Raw genomic sequence first — 11,720 nt, forward strand, 5'->3', positions numbered from 1 at the left:
CATGTATTTTTCAGCATGCTACAGCTTTTTTTTTTAGAGGACATTGGGCTGCTATTATGAGAATATATTACATAAAGGAACAGAAATTAAAGTGAAATTATTAAAATCTAAACCCAATGTGATTACTAATGAGCATAAATTTAAATGTGCAAATACAATATACAATGTTTTTATTCATACATATTATTTGTGGCTTGGCAATTGGCTGATAGTAAAGGAAAATAGACAAGTAATGACACAACAGTACTTTAAATCAAACTTAAGACAAGAAAAATAAGAACAGAGAGACTTATTTTTTCTCTCAACAAGCATTCTGATGGTGGAACTAGAGCAAGATAATATTTATTCATACTAGCTGATGAACCTATACAGACTGAATGTAAGAAATCATATTCATCATTAAAACAGCAGATTCCAAATTCCTTTCTTCTTTTCTTATAACATGCATATATATAATACTTCCCTCCATCCCTCACTTAATGCCAATATGTAAGTACTGCTGCCACTTTACCTCCTGCTTGTTATTTCTCTATGGTGGATGGATGAAGAAACCCACATCAGCCATTAGAGAACTGGTGGGGTCAAAAGAGCAGCCTACAGCCAGTACCAAAGGTGCTGTATGGTCTACAACAGTGGCAGCACCTAAAAGAAGAATGAGATACTCTACCCTTTGATTTGTATTGTGTGGTTCTTTTAGACCAGTGATGCTGGGGTGCTGTGAGATCCTTTGAAGGGTGCCATCGGATGGCATGCAATATGAGCACTGTTAGGTGTGCAAACACTTACATATGATTCACAACATAAACCCAGAGACTTCATACAGGAATCCATAGTATCAAAAACATTCCAACCCATTGTAGTCTTCCCAAGTTATTCATGATAAAAGAGTTTCTGTATTATTTTTCCATAGGCAAAAAACAAGTTAAAGTTAAGAGCTGGAATTTTCTAAGGGGTGCTTTGAATCTCGTGAAGGGTTTCTAGAGTCTAAGGAGCAGTGCCTTCAGTCTAAAAAGATTGAGAACCAATGCTTTAGATCAACTGATCTTCTGACAACCATACTACAAAGGGCCAGTTTATGCTTCCTCTTACTCTCAGATTGCATTGGTATAATTTAGTTAGTACCAATTCCATTTTCACACCTAAGCAAATTATAATTAAGTCAAATTAAATTAATGGACTTTCATCTGTGCAGCAATAGTGGCCTTGATCTTTCTTTGGCCTTGGTCCCTTATGTCACCGCAGAAATGATCAGGATTTTTTTTTAATATATCCATTTAAAAAAGCCAGGTGTCATTGGTGCAGGATGCAATTACAGTCAAAACCAGAAAAGTCCTCACCCATTCAGAATAGCCAGTATGTAGTCCACTAGTTAGGGCATTAGCCTGGGATGTAAGAGGTGCATCTACAATTTTCTATTCCACCTTTTTCAGGCCAGAAACTTGAACCTCAAAACTTCCACAGCCCATTTGTGTGCTTTGGCCCCTAGACTATGGAGCAGCCTTCTGTGCTTTCCTGTCTCCAGTTCTCCTATTGAAACTGTTCTGTAATCAGAAGCTAAAGAGAGGATAAAGGACTGAGGTTCCAAGTTCCAAGGATGCTGTGTCATACTCTTTGCAGGCAAATGCTCTAACACAGGGCAAAGTGGCTCTTCTGGAATAAGCCAACTCCCCTTGCTTTGATCCCAGTGCAGAAAGGAATCTTGACAATCTTTATGGGATAGAATAACCATTTCCTACCAAGCTCTAGTCACCATTTACAGTTGGGTGAAGTGAGTACAGAGTCAGCATAAAGTGAAGACACCCCTGTAAGTGAATAAAAAATTCTGATAAGATATCTTTTTACCTGTATATAATTTGGATATATGTAAGGGATATAGTAAGAGAATAGTATATCAGGCTAATCAAATATAATTATAATTGGTCCTAACAGAATTGCTCGTGGTTTACACAAGTGTAGCTGAAACTTGATTTGGATCTTGAATACCTCTCCAGCAAAGAATACTCCTGAATTAGCACCAGCACTGCTACTGGAAATTGTAATAATTCTGAATGGTTAGGCAGCTAACTAGTTGATTTTATTCCTATTAGCATTATGGTGGGTTCTCTCTCTTCTTTCAAGCAGACTTTGACTCAATTATTACACAGGTGAACAGGTACCACATGTTATATTATCTAGAGGCCAATGCCTTTTGTAGGTCATAGTAATGAAGCCATCTGCAAGCAATAGTTAGGTGCTCTAATGAGATAACGGCAGGGTTGTGGGAGGTCTCTTCAGCAAAAGAAACAGATGCACAAGATGACTCAGGAGCTGAACTGGAATTACAAGCAATGGAATCCAGGTGGACTAAAAAGTGATCAGCCATGTAAAAAAAGAAACATCAAAACAAGACAAAACAAACAACAACAAAAAACAATCAAAAGGCCTGCAGCATTTGAAAGTGCAGGTAACCGAGATGATAAAAGAAAAAAATCTCTAAAACACAGGCAGATGCAGAGTGTGCTTGGTAGGCAGCCACAGGAATCCTTATTTCCACCAGTACAGAGATATCCCCTGGGACATCAATCTGATGATCACTGGCAGTATCTAGCTTTGCTGTCAGAAGACACATCCCTTCATCTGCCTCAAGAGCAGCCAGAAAACCTAAATTTGTTGAAACGTATTTCCCAGCATTTACAGTATGAGTTCAGATACTTCCAGTTATTCAACATACAGCTATGGGTTGGTATGCATTCTCTATTATTTGTTATGGGCTGTTTAGGCTGTTCTTTCTCCTCCAACAACTAACTTGGTTATTGTACCTCCACAAAAGGTTTATAGAAAGCTGCTCCAAACAAAATACAAAAGGGAAAGTGACATGATGGTCAGGACATGATCATTAAGTGATTAAAATATTTTGCTGTGGACAGGATCCACATCCTTTCATTAGTCAGAAATATTTACACAGATTTGATACAAAATGTCAATTACAATTTTTGAAGCAAGTTATAGCTAGCTAGCTAGCTAGATAACAAAGCACTTTGCAAACACTAATAAATCCTCAAAAACAGCCTCTTGTAAAATAGGAGGGTATCATTAGCCTTAGTACTGATATATCTCAACAGCAGTGAAACAAGCAGTTCTGCTGAAGAGCCCCTGAATCTAACTTGAACCTCCCCGGCAGTGCTCTTCTGAGGCAGCATAACAAAGGTGGCATCCAGCTACCTTTCCAGCTCAATTCCATTTTTGTAGTTCTGTAGCATAATATTGCAACTAGGATAACATTTGGTAAGATTAATGGCACTGAAGATATGCAATCTGAGAGAATAAAATTTGACCAGTAAACAAAAGGAAATGGTAAAGCTTCACAGTAGATCTCCTTCTGGCACAAAATCTAATGAAAGTGCTTAGAACAGAGTTTTACAATATACCCGCGCTGGCTAATGAGTTACTGAATTACCAAAACATAACAGTTTAAATTCCTCTTTAAAATGTTCTCTCTTCTATGTAGGTCAACAGATTACATCAATTAAACCTCTAGTTATTTCAATTTATTACTGTATTGTTGAGCTTTACACTGCCAAAAGGACCTATAAGCCACACAGCCAAATACAGTACAGTTTCAGACGAGCACAGGAACAAGTTAAAAGATTAATAGAGGCTATAAGAAGGCATTTACTCATATCAGATTAGTGAACCAGCAAAAGCATACCCTAAAATTTTGTATTATTGGTTGTCAGCAGTTCACTAAAAGGTCTGGTCCCCTTCCCCAGCAGGGGAGAGCGCAAGGTGTCAATAACTCGGCCCATGGACAGGCTCCCCTAGGGGGAGAAAAAGGGGTAGTCTGGAGGGCACAGGGAAGAGTAGTGTGGCAACCCCCATCACCCCTGGCTGGAGATAATCTTTCTGCAACAATTTTTCAGTGCTCTAGCCAGTGGTCTGTGAACATTATGTATACCTCTCTTGATTATATTTTTGTAGTGCTGTAAAGTGATATAAACACAAATCTGTACATGGCATTAGGCTTAGTTTCAGGTTGGGGACAGCAGAGCAGCAGCACTTCAACTGGTATTGCATGATACTGGTATAAGCTATTATACTGTATTTGTTATATCAGCATGCTCCTATAGGGTCATAAACCTAGCAAACCTTTGCAACTATAACCCTTTTTGGTTCATTGTTAGTGACCAAACTTATGTGTACAGCTACTGAAGCAGCCAGATAGAACAGTTACATTGTAATAGTTGATACAAAATCCTAAATGGTAACTTCCCCTGCCCTTTTAAAACCAGTTGAAATTTACATCTGTCCACAGCCTCAGATCTGGTTACTTCCCTTGCTCATAAAAAATCAGCTTACCAGAGAATCAACTCGCTCTAAAGGGGGCTTGAGCAGCTGAAATCTGAGTTACTTTTACTAAATCTTGTGTGTTCACCCTCTTCTATCCCACAGGAAAGATTGTGATATGTGGTGGCCTTTGGGGGAAGACAACTGTTGCAGTTGTGGGGTGAGGCAGGGAGGAAGGGACTATATGAGAGATCTTAGCATCAGGCTACAGGACAAAGTGGGGCTTTGCTCTCCTCTTGTAAATTCACCAAAGCCAATAGGCCTTAGTTTGGGTAGCTGTCTGTCATATTGAATGAAATAGTTTGAATGCTTATAATAGTTGCCCATTAGCCAGTTTAGGAAGACAAGATTCATCTTCTTATCTAGGCCATTGTTTTGGTCTACGTGCGGAAGGTCCTGACTTTGATCAAAGTCTTAGCTCTTGAAAGTCTTAACTCTTTAGAGGCCTTTAACAAAGTTAACATAAAAATGACCCTTAAGCAAACATCCCACATTCCGAGAGATCAAACCCTAGGGCCTTTGACAAGATTGGAAATAAAAGTCAATTCAGTGATATGGAAATTCCCCAAAGTAATTAAAACGGTCAACAAAAGAAACTAATTACCAAGCAAAAGAATCTGTTAAGTAAGATCTGAGCCCAAATTTGGGAGTAGTGACAGGTTTGGGTAGGAGGGGCCCAAGACGGCACTCACTCAATAAAAACTGTAACCTACTCTTCCAATTTGGAGGTAACCTCACTTGCAGAACAACGAAGGAAGAATCACAAGGGTAGGACAGATCAGACTGATCACCTGAACCACCCTCTCCGTGAACACGAATCTCTTAGTTCACGCTGAAGCCGCGGAGCGCCCGAAAGGGACTGAAGGAAGGGGACTTAGTCCTATCAGTATTGAGGCCAGCCCATTGAATCGTATTGCTGAGGCAAGCCCATTGAACCGTACTAGAGGCCAACTCATTAAATTGTACTACTGAGGAATGAAACCATATTTAGGTGTTTGGCTTCTCGGAATTCTAGGATTGTAAGTATATTATGAAAAATAATAGTATTGATTCAAATTTAACTTTGAGTTGTAATTGTAATTATTTTAAGGAAGTACATTTGGAGCATTGTTTCTGATATATGTAGTTATTGTGTTCTTAATGTTTGTGGTATTTCTTAAAGCTAAGCAGTGTTATATGTGTAGCAAAGAATTTTAAAATAAAATTGTGTTGTATGAATTAAGTGTGTAACCATTGTGAAATCGTGCAATCATCTAACTACTCCCCCAGCCAGTGCATCAAATGAATCAGTAAGTTGTGTGGGATTTTCTCTATTCCATAACCCACTAGAGACACTGTCCCCAGATTCTGTTAGTCCCTTGTCTCTCCACCAATCAAGGCTTCCCTCCTTCTCAAGAGCATTTACGTCTGAAGCATTAACCTAGGCAGAATGAAGCCCAAGAGCTCCTTATCCTCAAGGCAGAAGAGAGTTCAAGGAAGACACTATACTGTAAGGGAGGGACTGTGCTAGACTCTTATTGCCAGCCTGCACTGAGTCCTGGTGGAGGAAAATCCCAATTCCAGAAGGGAAATGCTCCTCACAGAACAGCCTACTTCTAATTCAATTCAATAGATCATTGTTTCCAGTTCCTGATGAATACAGTGATAAATTTTCAAAGACAACAGGGAACTAAAGAGCACAATGTAAAGTACTCTAAGCACCAACACATTTTGCTGTTTCTTAGAAATAATTTGGGGATAGGTAGAAAAACAAAAAAATGATCAAATACAGTTTTGTAAAATGGTTATACAAAGTTCTGGACATAAAAAAGTGTGTTACATTTGAGCCACTACAGGCATAAGCTTGTAACAGTGCCTTTTACAAGGTAGATGCATCTGTTAATGTAAAGAGTGAAAGAGACAGATAAATAGTGGGCTGTCAATTACAGCAGATTGAGAAAATAATGGATTTCTTGCAGAAAATGTGCAGCGCGTACACAGGTAAAGTATAATTTTTCATGGAATATTCATGAACTATCACTGATCTTGGCAAATGGGTCCCAGTAGTTCCATGAATATTCCATGTAAAATGCTACTTTACCTGCACACAAGCCACACGTGCAGCAGGCAGGCACACACCATAGGCAGCGGAAGGCTAATGGAACTTAGCCCCCTCAAATGTGGGGCAGTGGTGGAAGCACAGAGGGTCACAGGGCGGTCTCGGTGTGGGCTCTGGGCAGCTGCTGTAGGGGGAGGGGCGCATACAAACACAGCCGCAGCCTGCATACAGCCAGGGTCACAGCCCAGCAGCATGTGGAGCACTGCCCATCACAGCAGGCAAGTCTGTGAAGGGGAAGGAGCATGGGGGTTGCAGATCAAGGCCCCCACAGTAAGGGAGGGAAGGAGGCAGATGCAGGGGCAGGTGCTGGGGTGAATGGAGCCCTGGGACAGGTCGTCCAGGGGTGCAGGGGGGCTCCCACTGCTGTGCTCACACCAGGGGAGGCACAGGGGGCATGTGCCCCCTGGATTTGGCAGGGTGCTACTGTGGGCTGGGCTCTGTGCCCTGCTGTTGTTGCCCTGAGAGCAGTGTGATGTTATGTGCCTGCTGCCACCAGGCTGCGCTGTGTCTCGTTCCCTCCTGGCGGTGGTGTTGCACGGCTCCTGGGGCAATGGCAGTGGGGTGCAGATCCCAGCCTGCAGCAGCAGCCTGCCTCTGCCCCATGCACAAATCCAGGGGACATGTATACCCTGCATCTCCCCTAGGGTGGACACAGCGGTGGGAGCGCCCTGCACCTCTGAACAAGCTGCCCAGGCTCTGTCCATCCCATGACCTGGCCTGGGGCCCCATTCACCCCAGCCCCCGCCCCTGCCCCTGCCTGTCCCACTCCGTCCCTCACTGTGGGGGCCTCAATCTGGCCTCACTCATGTCCCTTTCCTCTCCCCCCACCCCTTCCCCTCCACAGACATACCTACTGGGGGGGGGGGGGGGTCGCCCCGCCCTCCCCCAAAGGGGGGGGTGTACGCTCAGCCTCCCCCAAATAATATTTTCTCCCTCCACTTACAGCACACACACACACACTGCCCCGCCCCCCACTCCAAAAGTCCCCAAGCCCTGCCCTCCAAACCCCCTTCTCCCCCCTGCTCCCTATATACTTACCTTCATTTGGCGGTCTGGCTGCATCCTGGCCACATCCCTGGCAGCCACTTGCAGGCTGTGAAAGCCCAGGGTTCCCCTTGCAGGCTGGAATGCTGCCAGCCTGCAAAGGAAAACCTGCTTTCACCTTTTTCCTGGCACAGGCTCACAACCCTTAAAAATCATAGTGTGGGGCTAATTTCACTGTATCCACACAGTCCACAAAATTGCAATTTTCTCAGGTCCCTAATTATGGGGTGCTGTCTGGATAAGTTAAAAGAGGTATCAATAGTAAAAAGGAAAGCTTTTATTTTACCTTTGTCTCAATACAAAATGAGTTTCTTGGCAGTCACTTGCAACATGTGTTCATGTTGAATTAATTGGTTTAATGGTTTACAAGGAAGTAAAAAGTGAATACCCTCATGATCTGTGGGAAAATATGATGAATAAAAGCAGCAGTTTTGACTTCTTTTTAGTGATGGACCTTTAATTAGCATAAATGTATCTTTAGACACTGTAATTTATAAAAAGGCTTTTCTAATTGTAATTACTGAGGCAGAGATTGTTCCACTATTAAAAATCTACACATCTAATATTATTGGGAGGAACCAAATGCAAGGCAGATATTAAAATGTAGCCAGGAATTGATCCTGACCCTATTAAACATCAATGGTTTGCTTACATTTGCAGAATATGGACCAGAAGACATTAAAATCGCATAAAACAAATGTTGACACTTCTGAATGCTTATTTGCATTTGGCAAAGAGCAGTTACTTTAAGGATCTGACTTGAAGCCATTTAATGAAGCCACTGCAGAGTAAAGATACTCAGTTCCATGCATTTAAAATTCCTTTAAATGTCACTGCTGTTTTAAATGCACATATTGCAGCTCATTTTGATAAATAAAACACTATCTTGATTTTCCTTTCATAAAATAAAGACATTCCTGCCATCTTTTAAGAAAAACTGGCTTTGTATCCTTTAAAGTATAATACATGCAAAAGCAATGGAAAAGCTCGCATTAATATTAAAAATAACTTTTACCCATTCTAAAAGTAGGTCATCATCAGAAATGGCACTCATTTGATTTTTGTACCATTCTGAATTGTAGCTCATGCTGACATGCACTTGCATTTGCAAGCAGTAAATGGATTGTGATGGCATCAGGACATTAGTGAATAACAAATACTAATACCTATTAACAATAGTCTCAGTATGAAAATTCAGGGTACTTTCACTGCAATTCACTTGAGCAAATAAATACTCCAGTCCCCTCATAAGAGTTTGTCAAATTCGGTCCTAAGGTCTACTAACACTAATTCCTAGCCCACTGTAATGTTATTAGAACATTTAGAAGATATTTAGCATTGCATACAGACATATATAGAGCTCAACATTTGCAAAATAAAGTTTCCCTTCTTTTGTTAAATCAAAAAGAGGGGTTGATGCTACTCTCAGTTAAGTCAGTGGTAAAATGGCCATTAATATCAATGATTAAATATTAGATCCTTAAAAGATGGAAATGTATTTTGTCTACAGTGTAGAAGAGAATGTAGCTAGATAGAAATGGAAGTTAAGATGCCTGGAATTAATTCTTACCTCTGACTGTGTGTCAATTTTGGCAAGCCCTTTGATTCTCAATATTTCAGTTTACTTCTGGTAAATGGTTACCTACTTAATCCATCAAAATATCTGAGGTTTAATCAAAAAAGGCTGAAGGCTCGAAATACATGCTAGCAATTGTGTTTGTGTATTTTAACTTTCCGACTAATTTAAGTAAGTAGAATCTTAACTACACTAATACCAATTTTATGGGGTTTGTTTTTATTTAACTTCTAAGGTTATGTCCTCTTATTTTTCCAAAGTTTAGAGGAAAAAAATGTTAAGAACAGTTACACAAGTGGAAGTATGTATTGGGTGCTGGTGGAAGTGAGACCCTCCCCTCCCCCCAAGCTTTACCAGAAGAGGAATCAGTTTGACCTGGCGCTCCCAGAGTATATACAGGGTGCGCGTTTCAGCGGGGCTTTCTGGCACTTTTATCTAGTAGCTGATTCAATCAGCTACTAGATAAAAGCGCCACAAAGCCCCACTGAAACATGTGAGCTATACAGACATTGGGCAAGCCAGGCCAAACTGACTCAATTTCTCTTCTGGGCATGCACTGTGCTTAGCACGGATGTACACCAAGCTGAAAGTAAAGCGTCAGGTTTCTTTTTCTATGTCTGTAAGCACCCTATGATGTCAGTCACTCAAACAGTTCTCCATATATATGCCAATATAATGTGAATAGGAAACTATCAAACTGACAGTATATACTGATAAGACCATATACAAGTTCCTGATTATCTCATATTCTGTAAATAGGCTCAGTCTTGCCAAAGGCCCACTGCTGTGATAGGATCCAACAGCACTGGCTTTTATGACCATCTAGAGTCTCAGTAATTCCAGTGGACTTTGTCAGAGGAAGAGCTCATACTAGCCCATCGTAGTGCCTACAGTTATATATGGTCATTGCTAGTACAGATAGTTATACACTTTCCATCTGACTGTCCCAGAATCCCCTCTAAAGCTATTTTTTCTGGAGTTGTTTCCAGATCTTTATTCTGGATAAAGTAACTTTTGCAAGGTTTATTTACAAAACTGCACTGAATTTTATTCCAAAGCAAATCTGCAGCTGTCAAATCTGCCACAACAAATGGAGGAGAAAATAGTTTTTGTACCTGTTTCAGGTTTACATTTAAACCCTCGTGTGTTGCCTTTAACAGTGCTGTCACAGTGAAGCTGTCAGGATCCTCTTTGTCCCTGATTTGAGATTCTTTTATCAGCGATTCAAGTTTCTTCCTTATAAAAGATTCTATCTGGTGCTCAGTTGTACCATTACTCTGAAATGAAGTAACAGATCCTGTTAAAATCTATTCAATCATGCCAATCATATTTGAAAAAGGCAAATAGACTGTGGTGGATGCTTCATGAAAGGAGCAACCTATTAATGTTTCCAGTGTTTCCTCTTAACTTTTCCAGGAACAAGCAGAATCATACATTTTCCACTGAAACATATAGCAACTCATCGGACCATCAGTAACCATTTACAACACCACAAAATGTGTTTCTCGCTGTGATTTTACCCATTTGGATATAACATTATTAATTACCTACTCTCTTAGAGGGGTGAGGAGAATTACCCACCCAACGTGTTTGAGTAGCCCTTTGAAAAGGCCTGTGTTCAGAATTATTAGAAATCTTTCTCTGTGGGATCAGACAGAAGTGACGTTTTATTACCAGGGACCTGGGTTTTCCATTTGCCACAAAAAAATGCAACAAAAAGTAGATTTTTGCCTTTAAAGGAGAAAAAAAACGGGAAACTGCAGGTTTCCCTTGCAGGCTGGTGGCATTCCAGCTTGCAAGGTGCTGTTTGGGGCTGGGAGGAGAGGAATACAGGGGGCACCAGGTGTACGTGTGTGCGTACACACATGCATGTGGCAGCCAGGCAGCGGGGTAGAGAGCAGCTCCCACAGCTCCCTCCAGGTAAGTCGTGTGTGCATGGTGGGCATAGTATGATTGCCAACTCTGTTTCAATCTACTCCAGAAGATTTCTGGAATGCCAACATGCCCACAACACACAACACGAATGTGCCCACGTGCTTGTGTATATCAGTTATGGATTACGGTGCATAGACTTTTTGTCAGGAAGGCAGATGCACATTACTATTACATTTTAAAAACCCCACTGGACTACTGTATAAATGAGATTCAACATTTAATATTTATTTTGATTAATGCACTATCATTCATCTCCCAGCTGACTTTCAGTAGTCTTCTGGATATTTATATCCAATTCCTGGAGGGTTGGCAACCCTAGGGCACAGGTGATGCACAGCAGGGTGGGAGGACACAGGCGATGTGTGATGGGGTGGGTGGCATGTGCCCCCTGCAGATTTCTGTGCCTATAGTAGGGCATGGAGTGCAGGGCTGCAGCCTGGCCAGATCAGCTCCAGGCAGGATCTGCCTCAGTGGCCCAGCAGGTGGAATCCGGTGCAGGAGAGAGTGCCACACTGTCATGGCCTCCAAGGTGAGGCACAGCAGTGTTGGTGCGGAAGCAGAATTGAGTTGTGACCCCTGCTGCTGCCAGGCAGGCAGGGGATGCTTCACCTGGGTGGCCCTGGTGGCAGGGTTCTCCCTCCCATGCCAGGTCCTGCCTACTGGGCCGTGGAGGCAGCTCCTGCCCAGAGCTACACCAGCCAGGCTGCAGCCCCATGCTCTGTTGTCAGTGTAGAAATCGGGGGG

At 41.8% G+C, this 11,720-nt stretch overlaps 1 protein-coding gene across 1 annotated transcript in view; it reads right to left on the bottom strand.

Annotated features, from left to right (window-relative positions):
- The window catches only part of PLCH1 (phospholipase C eta 1), a 218,754-nt gene that overhangs the window by 41,032 nt on the left and 166,002 nt on the right, over positions 1 to 11,720 (bottom strand). Inside the window, exon 12 of the mRNA XM_025214840.1 lies at positions 10,157 to 10,318. Within this exon, the coding sequence (XP_025070625.1) occupies positions 10,157 to 10,318 (162 nt within the window). The remainder of the gene's footprint in view (positions 1 to 10,156; positions 10,319 to 11,720) is intronic.

This window comes from Alligator sinensis, unplaced genomic scaffold (genome assembly GCF_000455745.1).
Source record: "Alligator sinensis unplaced genomic scaffold, ASM45574v1 scaffold60_1, whole genome shotgun sequence".
In the NCBI taxonomy this organism is placed as follows: Eukaryota; Metazoa; Chordata; order Crocodylia; family Alligatoridae; genus Alligator; species Alligator sinensis.